Below are 21,958 nucleotides of genomic sequence, written 5' to 3' on the forward strand. Positions count from 1 at the left end.
TCCCTCGTGCCTCCTTTATATTCTCTTTTCTTTCAAGCTTCCAATCTCAGATTCCAGCTCTTCCCATTTCTCCTTCTCTCTCTCCTCTCCTTTCTTTTGGAGACGATTTCAATACCTCTACGCTCTTTATTTAATTGCCTCAGAGACGGAATTGGAGGAGGAGCATAAAGGTGGGAGGGGGCTTTTTGGGACCTCAGTTCTTCAAATACCTCCTCCCAGATCTTGATTACCTTGGTTCCGACTTCTGGAGTCCCCCCAGTCGGTGAGTTTTGGTTGCCTTGTTGCGATGGATTATTCATCGGGTCGATTGCTCGATCCGTCCCGGAATGTTACGGTTTTCTGACACGATTGGAATTTTTTTCCTTTGTTCTTTTTGTCTTTTGGCTGTTCAAGGATTGTCGGATTCTGAAGGATCCGATGCTTCTTGATTGACTTCGAGAGTAACCATTTCATGTTGGATCGAGTTTTGCCTTAATTTAAACTGTGGGTACGGTTTAAATGATTTGCCAGTTAGTTTTTCCGTGTTAGATCTTTCACAATTTGGTTTTGGGTTGATCAAGGAGATGAGCTTTTGCCTGCGTATTCGTTTTCTCGTTTGAAATCCGTTTTCAGATTGGATCTGGCATTAATCAATCTGTTTTGCATTGAATTGAACGTTGGATTGTGATGCCAACGGTAAAAAGCTGCCAGTTGATATTTTCCAATTTGCTTTTGATTCGAATTGTGTGTTTATAATTCCTTATCCTTTCAGGCTGGAATTATGAATCTGACTGGTCGTGTAATTTGATGTGCAATTCATAGAAACATGGAATCAGATCTTGGTAAGCTCTTCATTGGAGGAATCTCTTGGGATACAAATGAAGATCGCCTCAAAGAATATTTTAAAGCATTTGGAGAAGTGGTTGAGGCTGTGATCATGAAGGATCGGACCACGGGTCGTGCACGTGGCTTTGGCTTCGTTGTGTTTGCTGACCCTGCTGTTGCTGAGCGAGTTGTTATGGAAAAACATATAATAGATGGTCGGACGGTAAGTCACCTATCTCAAGTACTAATTCAAAGAAACAGGCAGATGGTACTTTTCTCAAAGCAATGTGGAAACACATTCTTGGAATCGTATACGTGCATGAAATTCATGGAATCGTTATAATCCAATATTTGCATGCTATTGCAAACGCAAGTGATAAATTTCTTTTCTCTTCTGGTATCTTGTTTTGAGAATTCAACTAATTCTCAGGTTGAAGCAAAGAAGGCTGTTCCTCGGGACGACCAGCACATTCTTAATAGGAACAACAGTAGTATCCATGGATCACCTGGTCCTGCTCGAACTAAGAAGATATTTGTAGGAGGATTAGCATCCACAGTTACAGAAAGTGACTTCAAGAAATATTTTGATCAGTTTGGATCTATAACAGATGTGGTTGTTATGTATGACCACAATACCCAGAGGCCTAGAGGATTTGGGTTCATCACATATGACTCGGAGGATGCTGTGGAGAAAGTCTTGCTCAAAACCTTCCACGAGTTAAATGGCAAGATGGTTGAGGTCAAGAGAGCAGTTCCAAAAGAGCTGTCACCTGGACCTAACAGGAGCCCTCTTGGGGGTTACAACTATAGTCTCAACAGGGTCAATAGCTTTCTGAATGGATTTGCTCCAGGGTACAGCCCAAGCTCGGTGGGAGGCTACGGCATGAGGATGGATGGCAGATATGGTCCAATTGCTAGCACTAGAAGTGGGTTTCCTCCATTTGGGCCTCCTGGTTATGGGATGGGCATGAATTTTGAGCCTGGCCTAAGCCCAAACTATGGAAGTGGAACAAATTTCGGCGCTAATCTAGGTTATGGACGTGGACTTAATCCTTATTATAGTGGAAATTCGAGTAGATATGGTAATGTTATTGGGTACAGTGGGGGCAACGGAGGAAGTGGTTCTGTTTTAAGTTCTGGTGGACGAAACGTCTGGGGAAATGGAGGCCTTAACTACAATTCAAGCTCTACAAGTTCTAATGCTTATATGGGTTCAGGAAGTAGCAGTCTCGGAGCATTTGGGAATAACGGGCTGAACTGGGGCTCTTCTCCTCCAATCTCTACTCAAGGCGGGATGAGTGGCTCTGGCTTTGCTAGCGCAAGTCTTGGATATGGAAGTGGTGATAATAGTTATGGGGGGTTGGGAGGGAGCACTTACGGAAGGAATAGTGGAACCGGTGTAACTCCTCCATCTTACTCTGCATCTAATGGTGATTATGATGGAGCATATTCCGATCTGTACAGTGGCAGTTCAGTTTATGGAGACCCCACTTGGCGGTCTGCATCCACTGAACTGGAAGGGTCAGGTTCATTTGGTTATGGACTTGGAAATGCAACTTCGGATGTTCCAACTAAAAGTTCCACTAGCTACATTGGTGGTTATAATGTTACTAGTAGTCAATCAAATAGAGGTAAACACTTACTTCACTTTGATTATGGCATTATTTTGTAGAGAGTCATGTCATGAAAAGGGGGTAGCAAGATTTCCTTTCTAGTAGCTTGAACCTGTTACCATTTTTATTGGCCATAATGTGGATGAGAACCAGCAAAATATATCAGAAATTTGATGAGTCCAGCCACTAAATGAGTGCAATATATGTCAAACAGCACTTCCTTTTCACTTCAGGATGTAGCACATCCATGCATGTTAGGTTAGGTCATGGTCTCAACCAATACAGTAATATAATACTTGTGAAGGACTGACTTGGACATATAGTTGTATGCCATTTTGTGTTGTTATTCCAGACCTCTCGTTTGTGTAGCAACTGTTTCTAAGGATTAGATATATTCCTAAACTTTTGTCCTTATGTCGTCTTTTGGACATTTAGCTTAGATTTGAATGTAATGCATAATTAGTGTCCACCAAGCTATCTTTCTTAAGTAGAGATTAACATACTAACTCTGTCTTTAACTATGACTTGCTCAGGAATTGCTGCCTAGGAGGATAATTCTTTCTAAAATGGAACTTATTGTAGGTTGAAGAAATCCGGTGAAAACAGGTTTCCGTCTGTGAATTTTCACATTGCCTCGTCGTTAAATACTCCAGTTATTTTGATTATCTAGAGCTAACCGGAGAAGTTTGTTTCGAGACTTCAAGTTCAGAAGAGCATCAGTATAAAGGGATTTGGTGTAAGGTTTGAGATTTGAGTTTTAAATTTTCTACAATCGAGTGTAGGTTTTGTTGGGCTTTGATTGAGATGTAAAATCAGATTGCGGGATATTTTCAGGAGAGTGTTCCAAATTCGTGCATCTTAGATAGCACATCAGAATAGACTTATTATTATTTTTTTCTTTTCCCCCCTGGTTTCTGTCAGCTTTGTTTCATTCCTTCCGTTCTCTATTTTTTCTTTCTCAGTTTAATGAGATGTACCAGAGATCCTGTTGATCTTACTCTTATGTTTGAAAACTTTTATGGGGTATCCTGCTGGCTCCCCTGGAATAAGGTTCCAAATATTCCAATTCATTTCAATTAAGGAAAAAAAAAATACTTGGCTACAAGAAGCTTCAGTAGTTTACTATCTTTCTCCAAAGACCCGTCTGATATGGTTATGTGATATACTGGCTTCCATTCTTTTTTCTACATATTTCTCTTCTAACCATTGGCTTTACACATTCTTCAGATTTCAACATGGAGATGGATTTCATTTTTGAGCTCTAGCCTATTATGATAAACAGGATTAGCATTTTCACATTTCCTTAATCCATGCTTCACCTTTCCCTTGAAATGAAGTGATGCTGCATTAACAATATATGTATAATTCTGGAAATATCAAGGAGAACTTCACATTCAAAAAACTTCACAAAACTCACATTCTGGAAAATTAGAAAAGAAAATGTGGATCTTGAAGAAAAATATCAACAGGGCAAGCAGATGGGCAGCATTACTAACTATTTGTTGTTCTTTTGGCCACGAATGATCCAATACAAAAAGTCATATGGTGCGAAACATGAGAAACGAATATCTCAGCCGTTATTATGATCGGATGATTGAGATAGCCGTTGATTGGATGGTTGCGATAGCGGTCGATCATAATCGAACAACTGAGACAACGTTTCGCATGTTTTGTACCAAATGGTTTTTCATATTGGATCTCTTGCTTATATAAAAAAGAAATATTACACACAAGGAGGTAAAATGGCAAATTTGACCTCCGGAAAAAAATTAAAAATTTTAGAAAAAAAATTCAGAAGAAAGCAACAAAACAATCAATAATAAAAAAATGTGGGAAAGAAGAAGGAATAGAGCAGAGTCTACCTGTAGGGGCCATCAATGGATCTTAAGAAAACCCACTTCAGGCTGTTTTTGTTGTCCATAGATTGTGATTTCATCTTTCTTTTCTTCATTTTTTAATGCAAAAGGTCAGCCTCATGAAGAGGCAAATTGTTTTTTAATACACAGTTCCTTAGAGAGTGGGCAAGAATATCAAACTCTCTCCATCTTCAAGCTATGCCGTCATGAATGCAGCATCCTCAAAAGCGATGCATTCTCAGTCGAAATGCCTTCATTCTTCTGGGGATTGATCGTTGCGTTTCATCCAAATCGATAAGAAATTAAGAAAGCTGCTTTTGTATTTTAAGCTGGGTTGGCATTTGCTATAAGGTGGATTAGTGGTTTCCACTGTAAACAAACAGGTTTAGATTTTCCTCATTTTTCTGGTAAACGACAGCGAGTTGTAGCCTAAGATCCACGCTTGGTCGTTTGGTCTTCAGATTTATTCATGCTTCCCTTCTTTTAATGGTGAGTACTAAGGACTAAGGAGGACAAAGTTATTATTCGTCTCATATAATAGTAGTTGTATTTCAAAATAAGGAATCAAGATGGCTATACTTGGAATTAGAACACTTACAAACCTTGTCTATAATTATTACTTGTATGTAAAAGTTCTTATTTGAAATATATTGGTCTATTCAGTTTTCTATATTAGTTCTTATAGATTTTGTATAAGTATTTATAATACTTTTCTTATCGGTTTTTTTTTGTATATATAGGGTTGATCCAATACGAAAAGTCACTTAGTGCAAAACATGCGAAACACTATTTCAGTCGTCCGATCAACGGTTATCTCAGTCATCCGATCAATATGATTGGACAACTAAGATGGCATTCTTACACCAAATGACTTTTCGTATTGGATCAGGCGTGTATATATATATATATATATATATATATATATATATATATATATATATATATATATATGGTTTCCGATCCAAGTGTCTATTCAGCCTTGCTTTGTCTATTCCGATCCAAGGAATCTAGATGGCTATACAAGCCTTGCCTTTAATTATTACTTGTATGTAAAAGTTCTTATTTGAAATATATTGGTCTATTCAGTTTTCTATATTAGTTCTTATAGATTTTGTATAAGTATTTATAATACTTTTTCTTATCGGTTTTTTTGTATATATAGGGCTGATCCAATACGAAAAGTCACTTAGTGCAAAACATGCGAAATATTATCTTAGTTGCCCGATCAACGGTTATCTCAGTCATCTGATCAATATGATTGGACAACTGAGATGGTATTCTTGCACCAAATGACTTTTCGTATTAGATCAGGCAAGTGTATATATATATATATATATATATATATATATATATATATATATATATGGTTTCCGATCCAAGTGTCTATTCAGCCTTGCTTTGTCTATTCCGATCCAAGGAATCTAGATGGTTATACAACCCTTGTCTTTAATTATTACTTGTATGTAAAAGTTCTTATTTGAAATATCTTGGTCTATTCAGTTTTCTATATTATTTCTTATAGATTTTGTATAAGTATTTATAATACTTTTTCTTATCGCCTTTTTTGTATATATATAGGTTTGATCCAATACGAAAAGTCACTTTGGTGCAAAACGTGCGAAACGTCAGTCATTCGATCAACGACTATCTTAGTCATCCGATCAATATGATTGGACGATTGAGATAGTTGTTTCACACCACATGACTTTTCGTATTGGATCAATCGTGTATATATATAGTTTCTTATCTAAGTGTAAAAAGTAAATACATTTTTATTATAAGAAATTAAGTAGCTTATTATGTCAATTTCAATGATACAAGCGAGATAATGCTTTCTTATATTAAATTCAAAAAACAATCAATCAATTTATAAACATATCATAAATATATATAAAATCTAAACATTTCTTATAAAAATTACAACAATATATAAGATTATTCAAAGTCATGAATACAAAATTAAATTCATTCATTAGCATAAAATACCTAAATTTATGGTCTTTGTCCCTTTTCCCACTCTCTCCCTCTCTCCATCCTTGTCCTTACATTCACTTTTTGTCAAGCTCTTGACCTATTTTGGGCATTCTCCATCTACAAGTCTTCCTCTTTCAAATTGCAGGTTGAAGGTGTTGGCTGCAACTCAAGTTCTAGTGCTTAGACATTGTTTTATGTTTGAGATGGATCTTGATTTTCAAGTTCAGAATTTCAAGTTTCAAATTGAAAAATGGATGCTACAATTCCTTTGATGGACTTCAATTATTTGGACAAGACAATTGCCCTTGCATTGAATGCATGTTCAAGGCTATTAATTATTTTTCTTTAAGTCTAAATAAATGTTTGACAAAATGAAAAATTAATATGGAAAAGAATGAAATATTCATATACCTTTAGGGCCACACATTGCCAAATGTTTCTCAACTTGCCTTGAGACAGTGATTTCTAGAGGAATTCTACAACACTAAGCTGAAAATTTTATAGGATTCAAGAATCCAACTTACATGAAAAAACAAGTAACAAAAGAATATAACCATCTCATGAAAAGCATAAATTTAGAATACCAAGCACTAGTGAAAGTGCGGATCTAACCAATGGTTTAGACCCATTGTAATTAAGAAAATAATGATGGTTAAACCTATCAACGATTCTTTTTCCAATTACATACCCGTCGTTAGAACATTATTGATGTTACTATCATTGGCAAATAAAACACCAACTAAATGCGACTGTTAATGCTTGGATTAAAATTGCTAAGGATTTTAAAACCATTCGTAGAATTAGGCCAATTAACGACGATTTCAAAATAGTCGATGATTTAAGACAATTATCAATAATTTCAAACCATTGGTAGAACATGGATGATTGGAGATGGTTTTGAAACCAAGAAATGACCGTGCAACCAAGAAAGATCCTTCCATCGTATCTTTAAAATTTTCTTATAATTGTGAGCTGAAAACTGATATATCCATGCATCTTTCAGGACTTCCAATTAAAAAAGTATAAACTTTAGTTCAATATAAAAACAAGTGTCTCATTTCTTGTTTTTTTTATGCTACTAACAACAAACAAACATCAATGGACCTCTTAGAAATGCATGACTTTCAAGCACTAACACATACCATGCATAACAAGTGGGCATTCCACCTACATAACACAAGTAGATATCCTATTGAATGTACATCACAACTCCCAAGTTAGATAGCCTAATTAGGATTTCAAGCATCACTATTTTTTGGCCCAGGTGGCTCTCATGTGGATGAAAAATTAAAGATTTACACAAGGCATGAAAATAAATAGAAAGCATGCAAACATGCAAATTCAAAAGTAAAGCATTCACATACCACAAAGATAACACAAGATTTTTTTGTTATTGATGCTCCCCTAATGGTATTTACCTCCCAAGAACCCCGTGCTTTAGAAATTTCACAAATTTAGCTCTATTAGTTGGAATTTACATCAAAGAAATTTTGGTTTTCATTATGCCACACATAATTCAAATACACACATTTACAAACAATCTCCCTAAGAGATTGGCTAGATTCTAGTTCTACCTAGGCCCTTTCTATCTAGATATCAATATGTTCTAGATGAACTTTTATCAAAAGAAAATTAAAAATAAAAAAGAGTAAAAACTTACACCCTTTATCACTTGGAGAGTATCTTTTGCTTGAGAAATCCAGGCTTCCAACTTTGTAGCACAAAAAAATGAAGAAGTTTGTCCAATTCAGATGCAAAGGAGAGAATTTGAGAAGAGAGTGTGAGATTTTCAAGAATGTAGTCTCACTCTTTCTCACAAAAACACTTGTGAAGGATTTGAAAATAATTGAGAGTTTGCCCATTTGTAAAGTCAATGTTTACATTGATTTATCACCATAAAGTGATTGATCGATCAATCGAGCGTAACGACTATTTTTCTGTCAAAATGTGTCTTATAATTTTGGCCTATGTACTTCTGGATGATCTTTCATTGGCAGATATTGATCGATTATTCCAATGCCAATTCAACTAATTTACTTTGAAAACATGAGAATGAATGATCCTAAGTACTTCTAACATGTTTGAAATGTGTATATGATGATTTTAAAACATGTTTGATGGCATGTTATGTCCAAAAGCTCCAAGTTTGCATTGTACTTCAAATTTGGAGTTGGACTACCCTCTTTTACATAGAGACATATCTCAATAAATCCTAAACTCTAGTCTTCAATTTGTTTTCATCTTTCAAGTGTGCTTCTTCAAGATTTGACCTTCCATGATGCTCGAGATCTTTGAGAAGCTTGATTCGTTTTGATACTTTAGATTTTGAAGTGTATCTCTCTTGAAGAAAAAATATTTGAATACTAGATTTTCAATTGTAAGCCATATTAAGTTTTTTTTATCATCAAAATCAAGAAGGAAGTCACCAAAAAATCAACAATCTCCCTCTTTTTAATGATGACAAAACCTAATTTTGAAAAATTAAAAATACAACATCCCTAAAGTTGGAGATAAGTCAACTGTGCAATTTGAGAGACAACTCCCCTTTAATCTATGCATATCTCATTTTAGCCTTTTTATTTTCAAATTTTAATATTTATTGCATAGAGGATGTAAATATTTTTCTCCCTTTTTATCATACTCAAAAAGATATACAAATAAGGTAATTGAGTAACAAAAAGACTGGTCAAAGGCTATTTCATATATATTTTCAATTTTTACAAAAAGTGTACTAATTACAAATGTTGAAATGCAATTACAAGTAAAACATAGGCATATGTAAGTACAAGGGAGGAAAAAATTAGGTCTCAGGATGGCGGAGTAGATCAGTCGATGAGGGTCGTAGTAAGCTTTCGAGCCTCTGGAGACTGGCTTGAATCTCATTCTGCTAAGTCTTCAGTTGCTCTTGGGAAGCTAGGATGGCAACATGTGAAGCTTTGAACTGAGCCAAGTACTCATGCAAGTTCTCCCCCTATTTTGTATTAAACATACTTTGAAAGACATCAAATAATTTCTGTAAATTCTTGGTACTCGAGTACAACTGGGCACAAGTGTTCCATATTTTCTTCGCGTTTTCAAGGTAATCAACATTATTTGCCACATGCTCCTCCAAATTGTTTATTAACTAGCTGATGACAAGAGTGTCATCCTTGAGTCATTTACTGTAAGAGGTATATTCCACATCGAATAGTGGAGCTGGTTTGGTTAAATGTCCTAAGAGGTCTCGAGTGATACGGAACTTTTTAACTGATTGAAACCAGCTCAAATAATTCGACAACCCACTCAAGAGAATAATGGTGATCTTAAGAAAGTCACTTTTACTTGCCATGTAATAATCTTCAGCCATCAACTAAGAAGTATCAAATCGTTATATGCACAATATCCACCAAAGAAAGTCAAACCAATCTGAGGCAAAAATTAAACCAACTCGAGAGAAGATAAACCAACCCGCGCTTAACTAGTATCCAACATCAACCATGCATTTAATCAAGGAAATAGATATTCCACGTGTTGGCCCATATCATATAGGATAGATCTCATATCTTTCATAAACAAGAAAGAATCTTAAAAGGCAAATCAAATCTCAAGGAATCTTGAAAATCTTCTAAAGACGGAAGCTTTCCTTTTATTATCACTTGCGCCAATTAGCAAAAAGAAATCACAGTCATTGACTTCCTTCTTTCCTTAAATAATTTATGAAAGAAATTTCAGGGAATAAAATTATATAGGAAGTCTTCAATGAGATAAAATAAAGCAAATTTCTTTCCTCAAAAAAATTTTCTCTCAGCAATGACAAATAACAACCACCAATAAGCTCTAGAAGAAGAAAACTTTCCTTCTACATAAAGGGTGCCAACTTGTATAATCAAATATCAACTTTGACTTACCTTTTCTCCTTGAATAATTTAGGTAAGATAATCTTGAGAATAACTCAACAGTTGGAAGGTTAAAATCATTGCAAAAAATCAGCAACTTCCCTCCAAACAAATCTCCTCTCGGCAATCAAGAACCAAACTTGACCGAACTCTTTGGAGAACAAACCACACAAATAACAATATGAAGGAGTCTTCAATGAACTCAAACATGCTTTTGATCATGCTAATCCATAGATACAGAAGAAAACTAATAAATCTTGATCCAACATATAATTTTCAAGTAGAAAAAAATATAATTTATATGCATAATACTGAACTTATACCAAAATTGCATGATCTAGAGCAAACCGAGCACTGAAATCTTATGCTACATCATAAGACATATAAATACTTAACTTCCTATCCAAATTGGATGAGAAAACTCATATATTAATCATCCTCTCGAGACCAAATAGCAGTAAAAACATCTCATCAAAGAGAGGAGATTTTTTTTTATCTTTGAGCAAACTGAATCCTTGCTTCACCAATAAGAGTCCCAAGTGAAGCTTGATAGAAAAAGTTCAACTTAGCACCATCTTAAATTTGGGATCCAAAACCAATAGTTCTGACACCATGTTGGATTTAGGATCCCTTGATGATGAAGAATGTAATCTGATCAGTCAAAGGGAGATGAAAAACTGAAAAGAAGAAGGAAGAGAAGGAAGAAAAGAGAACGGAGAAGAGAAAAGGAGAGAAAGAGAAGAGGGCGGCTAGAGATAATTTGAGAAAGAGGATTAGGGATTGAGTGACGTGCCTAATCCTCCCTCTCAACATATATTTATAATATTATAAATCTCATAAATTACATCAATGCCCCTTACCCTAAGATGGGAGGAAAAGGACAAGAATTAAATATATTTTACATTATTGCTACTATGCTCGAGTTACATCTTTTAACAATTATATTTAATATAACATTAGAACATTAATGACAACTTCTTCGTTTACCTCACCTATCCAGGCACATTATTAAATATCAATACTACAGTACAAATTACTATATCAATAATATTATCTTAATTTATTTATACTTATTATTTTTAAATTTATTTTATAATATAATAAAGCATACTTTACTTTATATTATACTTATATTTTTTATTATTTTTTCACTAATTATTTTACAGAAATACAATCATTTTACTGTATTATTGTTCTCTTTATTTTACGCCTTCATTTAAAATTATTTTTATTGTTTAATTTTCTATTTATTACAGAATTATATTTTTTACCTTTTTATGTTTTATACTGTATCATATATTTATTTATTTTAAAATAATTATAAATTTATTATTTTTTATATTTAATTAAATATATTTATTGTTTATTGTTTTTCCTTACTTCCTATTTTTTAAAAATATTTTTATTTTATATTTATATTTATTTCATATATTTTATGTTTCATACGGTTCGTTTGATACTCAGTTTAGAATGAAAATTTGATTCTAGAACACATATCTAATATTGTATATGCACCTCCTCACAAAATACCCTTTTCCTTTCATTAAAATATAAATATGGGATTGCCTTTGCATTTTCTTCGAAAATTTTCTTCAATGAATTATAATCTAAAATTCCATTATAATGGCACAATATTAGTTAATTTAGTCATCCAAATTTTACAATTAAATTACTTGATGCATAATGACATAGATTATAATCCTACCAAGGAGATTAATGGGTGCAAGAAAATGCCTAATTGGAGAGCATTTCCAAACTCGCATGAACGAAGTAAGTATTTCATAAATTTTGCTTCAAAAAGCAATGTGGAGCTGAGTAAGGTGGATGTGGAATTTTTTAGAAGAGAGATTGAAGGTTTTGAGGACATGTTTATCCCATATATTGGTCTTTTGGAATGATAGGAGGCCATTTACCCTTGGTTGGTAAAGGTCTTCTACTTGAACTTGGAGGTAGAAGAGCTTTCCCTTAACAACTTGAGACTTACGTCGTATGTGAAGAAAACTATGGTGTCAATTCGATCTATGGAGCTGAATGATTTATTGGGGAGTACCTTCGTGGGGATGACAAGGTATGCAAAGGAGAATTGGCCGATAAACCTCCACAGTGATTTCTCTCATAATATTCAAGATGTTATCCTACTAGTGTTCGGGCAGACTACTGGTAGCTCGTATGAGGTCAAAATCAAGGATCTCATGATGGCTAAGCGGGTAGTTATGAAAACTATCACCCATGTCCTCAACCCGAGGAAGCAGGCATTCTCCCATCTGACCAAGACTGCAATCTTTCGGATATGGCCATTACACAAAAGGTGAGACTCAACTTCAGCTACTTTATGGCGAATCAGATGATGGACATCACGACTAGTTCGAGAGAGGATGGTCTCCCATTTACTCAAGAGATCACCGCCATCCTCTAACGTAGAGTAGACCTCAGCAATAAGGAGAGTGTGGACATTACTAAGAACATGTCCATCAGTGAGACAAAGGTCGGGAAGTTTGGCTTTCCCAAGTGGCAAGGTCAATGGGTGCCAAAGGACACTATAAGCAAGGAGGCATCTAAGGCAATTGGCTCCGGGGATGAGATGAGCCTCAAACCCCAAACCTACCAGTTCAAGTTCGCCAACAGGAGAAGGGCCATGGATGAAGCCTCTTCTTCTACGAACCAAGTGAGTGTTCTCGAGGACGCCGACCTTCGCGCTACAAAGGTGCACATCCTTGCTACCCAAGAGCAATTGCAGACCATCCAGATAGAGATTGAAGCCAGTCTATAGAGGCTCAAGAGTATGCTCAAGGCCATCATCGACCATCCTACTCCGCCTTCTTAGTTGTCCTCTGACACATTGTTTTTTTTATTCTTGTATATTTACATTTTCTTGTATACATTTGTATTTATGATTGAGCATATGTACTTATAGTACATTTTTTTAAATTTGAAAAAGCTATATATGAAATGGTCTTTGAGCCAATCTTTTTGTTACTCGCTTGTCTCAATTTAAGTATCTATTTGAGTATGACGAAAAGTGGGAGAAAAAAATTTATATCCTCCCCTAGGCACACTAAAGATTACGAGTTGAAACTTAAAAGCTAAAATAAGATATGCATAAATTAAGGGGGAGTCATGTCTCAAAATTTGTATATTTAACTTAGCTCCAACCTTAGGGATGTTGTAATTTTGATTTTTCAAAATTAGTAATCATAAGAATGAGGAAGATTGTTGACCGTGTGGTAACTCTCTTCTTGATTTTGATGATAACAAAACTTAATAGAGCTAACAATTGTAAATATAGTATTTCAAATACTTTTCCTTGAAGAGACATTCATTTCAAGGTCTAAAACATCAAAATAAAATAAGCTTCTCAAAGACCTCAAGCCACATGGAAAGTCAAGAACTCTCGAAGAAGCACCCTCAGAAGATGAAGACAAATTGAAGACTAGAATTTTAGGGTTTACTGAGAAATGTCAAAACTTAGTCTATGTAAAAGTGAGTTGTCCACTTCTTCCAATTTGAGGTACAATGCAAACTTGGAGCTTTAGGACAAAACACGACATATTTTTAAACTATCATATACACATTTCGAACATGTTAGAAATGCTTAGGATCATTCATTCTCATGTTTTCAAAGCACATTAGATGAACTGGCAATTAAATGATCGATCAACCAGAAATGCACAGGCCAAAACTATAAAGCATGATTGATCAACCTCAGTTGATTGATTGACCATCCAAAACATGCCCTAATCGTGCTATAAATCATGATCGATCGTCCCACTTGGATTGATTGATCAATATTGTCCAGCCAATGCAAATTCATGTTGGTTGATAAATCAACCTTTGAAACTGACCGATCATAAAGAGCTTTGCCAGTCAAGGACATAAAGCATGATCAATCATAAGAAGTTCATTCATCTATCATACTTGCAATGCACTACAAAGAATTCTGATTGATCGATCATACCATATCATTGATTGATCAAATTAAAATGTTAGACCCAATGAGAAAATATTGATGGATCATACCATTGATCAATAAGACACATTCTAATAGAAAAAAATAGTTGTTACACTCGATTGATCGATCAATCAATCACTTTGCATTAATCGATCAATATAAACTCATAGTACCTCAACAAACTTTCCATTGAGAAGTTAATGAACATTTGGTACATCCATAAACTTTTCCTCTCAATTTTTTGAAAATCCTCCCAATGTGCTTTTATGAGAAAGAGTGAGCCTATGCTCTAGAAAATTCCTTCCTCTTTTCTCAAATCCTCCCCATTGCATCTACAATAGACAAGCTCCATCATTCTCATTTTGCTACAAAGCTGGAAGCATGGTTTTCTTAAGGAGAAGATTCTCTCCAATTGATTAAGTTTTTATCGTTTCTTTGTATTTTGTTTTGGAAAAGGTTCATCTAGAACCACTTTGAATCTAGATAGAATGGGTCTTGCTAGAGCTAGATTCCAACCAATCTCTTGGTGAGATTATTTTTAAAATCGTGTATTTGAGCTACACATGGCTTAAAGAGATTCAAAATCACTTTGATGTAAATTTTAGCTAATAGAGCTAGATTTGTGGAATATCCCTAGTACCAATTCATGGGTGGTGAATATCAATAGGGAAACATCGATAACAAAATATTTTGTGTCATCTATTGTGGTGTGTGAATGCTTTAAGATTAAAATTGCATGTTTGCATGATTTTACTTTCCACCCCTTAAGAAATTTTTAACTTATAATTCTTAATTCAGTCCCCCTCTTGAGAAGCCACCTGGGGCAACAATGCTCAAGTTATACGAGATGAAAATACTATGACCAAGGCTAATGATGTCATTTCACATGGTGATCCTTCTTTAGAGAATTCAACTTTGTCTAGTTCCTCTATCAATTCTAGATTGGTTAAGGCGTGTCGAGGATGTGCTAGTGGAAGGAGTAGTGGTTAGGATAGAGATGGTGGACAAGGTCTTGGTTGAGATAGTCGGTCTTACTATCATTATGGCAAAGTGGGACACATTTCTTCTCATCGTTGGGAACGGTTTGGTAAACTAGTTGTAGCAAATTATAGTGCTGGTTGCTGTGTAGAACATTTTGAATGTGGTGGTGGTCATTCTATCTTTGTAGATGATGTGTCTATGAGAAATGGAAAGTTAACCCATCTATTATGAATGCAAATAGTTCATCGAATCAACATAGCACCTCAACCATAACTAATACTTCTCATCTTCTTTTAGGTATGACTGCTTTCGATGTTATCCATAAAAATAGTTAGGTTCTAAACTCCGATGCTTTGACACATATCATAGGTAATTAATCTTTATGTTATTCCTTTTGTTGTTCTGCTTATGTTGTCTCTATTATTCATGCTAAAGGATCACATACTCATGTTGGTAGTGAGGGAGTCATTCCACTATCACTATCCTTGGTGTTATCTTCTGTCTATCATGTTCCTAAATTATTTGTTAATTTGTTGGTTTACATCGAAGTTACTTTCTTTGAAACTTTTTAGGTTTTGATAATTCTTCTCGCATGATCATTCACTTGTTTATCTTCCATCTCCTATTTCTTGGACGATGATGCTAGTTAGGGGGAGCTTAATAATCTTGTGGATGCTTGATTGGAGCTTTTGCCTCGTCCTCTACCCTTGTCATAAAAAAATCATCTCAACCTCTTAAACCTACTATTAGATATTTTTTTTCAAAATTTTCTTCTCTCATTTGCCACCTTAGTTTCAAGTGTTTGTTTTTTTTTTTTTTTTTTTTTTTTTGTGATTTCTAGTACTATGCAGGAATCATTGGCTTATGATTTGGGGAAACATACTATAGATGAGGAGATAACTGTTAAGTTGTGGAGCCTAATCAATGCCCTACGCTGAGTCAGTATGTGGATCGACCTTTGCGGTAAGGTCATCGTGGGGGCTGGAAGGGGGGCGAGAAGCCCCCTTCTAGGGGTGTGGGGACAGAACCCCTCCTCCCCTCCCGCCAGATCCATGATATATATACTATTGTTTCATTAAGGGAAGTTTTGGAATTTTACTCTTGTAAAGCGGTTGCCCTAGTTTCCTCTTTATAATTGAGTGGATACCACTATTAGGGTTTTATCATCATCCAAGGAGCATCTCGAGTTTCAGCCCAAGAGAGGTTAGAGAAAACACTTGTAAGTGTATACGATTTCTTTTATAAAATATTTCATCTTTATAGTGGATTATTGTAGTTACGGAAGACAAAACGTAGTTTCACATTGAGGCGAACCTGTATAAATCTTGTGTGTGTTCTTCATGTTTGCTTGCTTTTTCTTCTTCCACGATTATTATTATTGCTCTCGTTAGTTTGGAATTAGGGCGTTCCTAACAATAACTACTTTATTGTCTCATTGTACTTGGGAGTTGTGTTCATTGCCTATTGGTGGTGTGCTGGTTGGTTGTCGATGGGTATTTAATGTGAAGTATAATTCTGATAGCTTTAATGATAGTTATAAGGCTTTGGTAGCAAAAGGGTATCCCAATACCTATGGCATTGACTATATGGAGATGTTTTACCTCATAGCGCGTTTTAATTTGGTGTGTATTCTTAAGTCGGTAGCTATGCATCAGCATTAACCTTTATTTCAATTGGATATTAAAAATATTTTTTTATATGGTGATGTCCATGAGGAGGTGTATATGGAATAACCACCAAGCTTTGTTGGTTGGGGGGAGGGTGGTAAAGTTTATAGGCTTAAGAAAGCAATTTACGATCTAAAATAGTCCACACATGTAGTTTGAGAAGTTTAGCAAAGATGTTATGGATTTTGGTTTTACTTGAAGTCATCGTGGCCACTCCATTTTTATCTTGATATGTAACACTGCATTTCCATTTGTTAGTGTATGTCGATGATATTATTTTATTGGGAAGTGATTTGCAAGGTACAGATAAAGTTAAGAAATATTTGTAGACACATTTCAAACTAAAGATTTGAGAATGTTGAGATATTTCCTTGGTACTGGGGTAGCATGGAGTAGGTATGGGATTCTATTATCAGTAAGGAAATATGTAACTGATCTTTTCCAGGAAATAGTGTTACTAAGTGTTAAACTTGTTGACAATCCCATGGAAAGTGGAAATGACTTGTATAATATAGTCGTCCCTAATTGAGAGATAAGACTCGATATCGGGGATAAATGCGAAAACTGTTATATGTCATTGTAACTTGTCCAAATATTTCATTTGCGATTAATATGGTAAGATAATTTATGGACTCTCCTCGAGTCATTCATTGAGATGTTGTCTATAAAATTTTAAGATATTTGAAATAGTCTCCAGGGAAGGGCTTATTATATACGTCACTTGGTCATTTTGAGGTCACATGTTTTCCTAAGGCTAATTATGCTAGATCAAAGATCAATAGAAGGTCTACTAGTGGATTTTGTACATTTGTGGAGGAAACCTTATGATACGGAGAAGTGAGAAACAAAATATTGTAGCTAGGTCAAGTGCTGAAGTAAAATATATAGTTAATACTTATACAATATGTAAGCTCATGAAGGTATACTTGAGGAGTTTGGTGTGACAATGCATGCCCCATGGTGAAGCTATATTGATTATTAATAATCCATTATTTCATGATAAGAGAAAGCACTATGAGGTAAACTATCAATTTATCCAGGACGTAGTGTTGAGAGGCAAAATTTCTACTCCATATGCAACCTCCTCAAAACAAGTCGGTGATGTTTTTACCAAGGTTTTAAATAAGAATTTTTTTTTTTGTGTATTTATGTAACAAACTAGGTTTGCTTAATTTGTATCACCTAGCTCATGGGGGAGTGTTAATGAATATAGCCTTCAAAGGGCAAGTTGGCATTTTCCCATGTTACTAGAGAAGTATGTTTCATACGAGGAATTAGGGGTTTTTATGATCCCTAAGAATAATGTGAAAGGGAAGGTATTATTCTCTCTCTCAGTTTCGAAAGCAACTTTGTACTCTTAATTTCATTTTTTTCTTTAAAAAGAAGACCTTACATAAGTTTGTATTTGGGATCAAATCAAAATCAAGCATTTGCTGGTCAAAGTCATTTTTTTCTTTTTGAAGGAACAACTTAGGGGGTAATCTAGTATTGCATGAAGAATGGAAGCAGATGTCCTCCAATGTAACATTGAAGCTAACAACAATTTCATGATTGATAATTTACAACAAGGTTGGGATTTCTTTACCTAATACTTGTACTAAACATATCAATCCTTACATAGGTGGAGCTCTAATGCAATGTTGCCCAAAGGAGGTGGCTAATTCTTCTTCTGCAAATTCCTGAGGAAAAATAATATTGCAAGACCTGTGCTACATGGACTTTCAATCACACAAGCAATGTAGTTGGGGTGGCATAACAAAAAACCTAAACTTCATGGCACTTGAACATTTTATGTGTACCAACCGCATCAAATTATATATCGATGAACCTAAAGATATTAGTACTTGATATATGAAAAAAAATTAAATATAAATAAACATTATTTTAATTATTTAGAGTTATTTTGGAAAGAAAAATAGGTGAAAAGTGAAAAAAATGATTTTATCATAAGTCATGCGTAAAATATCACTACAACTTAATTGTATCGGATTAATTAGGTTGACCTAGCCGAGCAATAAAAGATTGATGCATAGTTGTGAGTTCAACATCCAATTGCAACTCTATATCTTTTTATCCCCCATATCTGCCATCTATGATTTTTTGAAAGTTTTAAAGATGAAACGGTCGAAAAACAAAGCTTCTACATTTTTAATCTTCTCCCTTTAAATTCAAATTTTTACCTCTAAATGTATAGTAAATTTTATTTATCGGTCAAAGATCTCCCACAAAATAGAATGCCTATTAAGTAGTCCATTTATTTGATTAATAAATATAAAAAATCCTAACATTTGCCATATTTTATCTAAATTTTTAGGTAGAAAGTTGATGTAAATATTTAATTGTATACTATAATTACACGTAGACATTTAAAATAAATCAATACTGTTTTATTAATTAATATTTAATATTTATAAAAAACATTACTTATAAATTACCAAAATTAATATAAAAATTAACTAAATGAATATTTATTTTAAAATTTTAGCTTAACAATTATATCTAGAATAATTTGTAATTAATATTTTCTTAAATTTTATATTAAATAATAAAATAATAATCAAATATAACCATTTACACAAAATCTAAGGAAGGGAACAATAATCTTAATATTTAATATTATATGTCAAATTGAGTAAACCAACCAATAAAAAATGTTTCACTTAGTTTGGACCCCTAATGAGAAAGTTACAGTCTTTTTTTGGATGTCAAGCTTCATTTTTTAAGTTTAAATGGGCTATTTGATCTTCTTGAATGCATGTTAGAAAATTAGTATATTGGCATTTGGTCTTTTTTTTTTAATCACTTTCAAATTATTCAAAATATAAGAAGGTTTTTATTTTATGTACCATGGTCTTATTCTCTGTTCTTGAAATAAACTCATCTTTTAGTGTTGGTATTGGAGGTCAAAGTAGCATCCTTTATCTACTAACTCTTTCTAGTTGTCTCTTTCACACAAGAACATTAAGATCAAATAGCCTATTTAAACTTAAAAAATGAAGTGCACATAGTCTCACTAATACCTCATTTTTTTTGCATTTTTTAATACTTTCTTATTGGTACCAGTACACCTTTAAATGTCATCAAACATATCGAGAATCGTATATTGAAACTATTATCCAATGATCTTTAAAACATATGAAATGGCTTAGTGAAATTTTCTTGAAAAGTCAATCTTAAAAAGGATTTAACCATAGCAAGGGCTTTTGCGAACCCTTAATTTTGAAATTGAAGATAAAATGAACAAAAAGCACAAACCAATTTTATGTGGTTTATGTGGTTTAGCCCTAGGAGTCTAAACCACGGACATAAAGAGAGAGGGAGAAATTTTATTGAATTAGAATGAATTTTATAATTAATACAAGCCTATTTATAAGATAATAAAGGATTATTTGATTCATTAATTAAGGATTGAAATTTACTTAATTTAAGAAATCAAAATCAATCAAGATTTTCTCTTGGTTTTGGGAAATCATGATAAATCAATCTCTTGATTGATTTATCATTATTTTTCTTTATTATTATATAATATAAATTTAATTTTAATTTTAAATTCAAAATTAATTTAATTTCTCTCTTAACATTCTCCCTCAATTTGTATTGGGGTAAGAGGAAATACAACTTGTTGTCTTTCAGGATAGAACTTCCATCTTGTAAAGGGGACTTTCTTTGTGTTTGGGGTCGTTGATGGCGTGATTAAGTGTCATATGGGATGGAGGAAATCTTGATGAAATGGTAATGACTATGGAAGGGGCCATCCGACTGGCACACCCTAAATCCATCCTGTAAAAAAATTAATACATCCAAATAATGTGACAAAAAATGAGATGGAATAGTGGTAAATGTGTATGGAAAAAATATATTAGTATGATATTTAAAAATGGTTTAGGATAAAACATTGTATCCGTCACACAACCTCTATACCTAATACCGAAAATTAAAAAAATATCTTCCTACTGATTCAATAAATAAATCCTTTATCAATTCTCCTCCCTTTTTAAAAATAATAAAGAGAGTATTTTTTTAGAAAAATAGCAAAGAAATTTTCATTCAAATTGAATGAAAATGAGGGAAATGTGAGAGTTTCTTGTTTGAACCAAAAATTGGTTCAATTTGGGTTACAAAAAGGAGAAAACATTGTAGACCCGACACCATCGTATATGGTTGCATAAGGTTCATGCGTCGGATCCGGTTTTTGAAACCGAATGCGTGAGCCAGCGTGCTTATTAGGGGCATCCACGCTGACTCGTCATCTTCCTCTCAACTCAAAACAATCCAGGGATTTGAAATCTCAATTGCACCATAATTTCTTGATGGATTTTTACGAAACAAGAGGAAAAATACTTAGATTTGAGTCTTCTTTAAAACTAATACTTCAATTTAAATAAAACAAATACTATATTACAATGAAAAATGGTTAAAAAACACTACCCATCAATAAAAAATAAAAAATTATAAAACCATTTCTCAATGGATTTTGATGAAACAAGAGACAAAATGCTCATACTAAGCCGATTTATCTAATGCATAATTCAATTTGAATGAAAAACAACTGAACAAATAACGTACAAAGAATTATGCAAAACTTAATTGCAAAACAAAAAATAGCCAAAATCAAACATTTAGCTTTGACATCATGAGAAATTTCTATGCGAAAATGAAATTGAAGATGAAAGGAACAAAAAACACAAACCAATTTTAGGTGATTCGCTCCTAGGAGCCTAATCCACAAACGGAAAGAGAAAGAGAGAGGGAGAGATTTTATTGGATGGGAATAAATTTTATAATTAATACAAGCATATTTATAGGCTAATAGAGAGTTATTTGTGTCAAAGTCCTAGGCAAGAATACTTCCCTCACCCATCCTAGAATTACTCTCACCTAGGCTCATTTAACTACGAAGCTCTGAGTCAGATACCTAGCCAATACAACCCGAAAAGACTAGTCATTTAAAGTGCGGAAAGCCAAGTACTTAACTCAGACTACAAACTCTAACAAGAGTGGACGGAACCACTATGACAATTTGATTCTTTAATTAAGATTAAAAATTTCTTAATTTAAGAAATCAAAATCAATGAAGATTTTCTATTTCATCCATTTAATTATTACATAATTTAATTTCAAAATTATTTTAATTTCTCTCAATCAATCAATCAATCATTCAATCAATCAAACCATCCATCAACGATAACTCATAAGAGTTAAAAGGTTTGTGTAACAAAGGGTTCATTTAGACCTTTGA

At 33.8% G+C, this 21,958-nt stretch overlaps 1 protein-coding gene across 3 annotated transcripts; it reads left to right on the top strand.

The window, feature by feature from the left end:
• Nucleotides 1–3,315, top strand: LOC137966062 (heterogeneous nuclear ribonucleoprotein 1-like). Of its 3 annotated transcripts, none has more exons than XM_068812528.1 (4): nt 1–262; nt 752–1,027; nt 1,235–2,435; nt 2,951–3,315. In XM_068812528.1, exons 2-4 carry the CDS (start codon nt 806–808, stop codon nt 2,962–2,964), a joined length of 1,437 nt encoding a protein of 478 aa, XP_068668629.1. In that variant the 5' UTR covers nt 1–262; nt 752–805; the 3' UTR covers nt 2,965–3,315. The 3 variants fall into 3 exon arrangements, with proteins under 3 accessions (XP_068668629.1, XP_068668628.1, XP_068668630.1); XM_068812527.1 differs by having other exon boundaries at nt 802–1,027; XM_068812529.1 differs by having other exon boundaries at nt 802–1,027; nt 3,000–3,315.
• Nucleotides 3,316–21,958: the final 18,643 nt, after the last annotated feature.

Source organism: Aristolochia californica, unplaced genomic scaffold (assembly GCF_029961685.1).
Source record: "Aristolochia californica isolate CCGP_79_NKW_82.1479 unplaced genomic scaffold, dmAriCali1.0.hap1 SCAF_5, whole genome shotgun sequence".
NCBI lineage: Eukaryota > Viridiplantae > Streptophyta > Magnoliopsida > Piperales > Aristolochiaceae > Aristolochia > Aristolochia californica.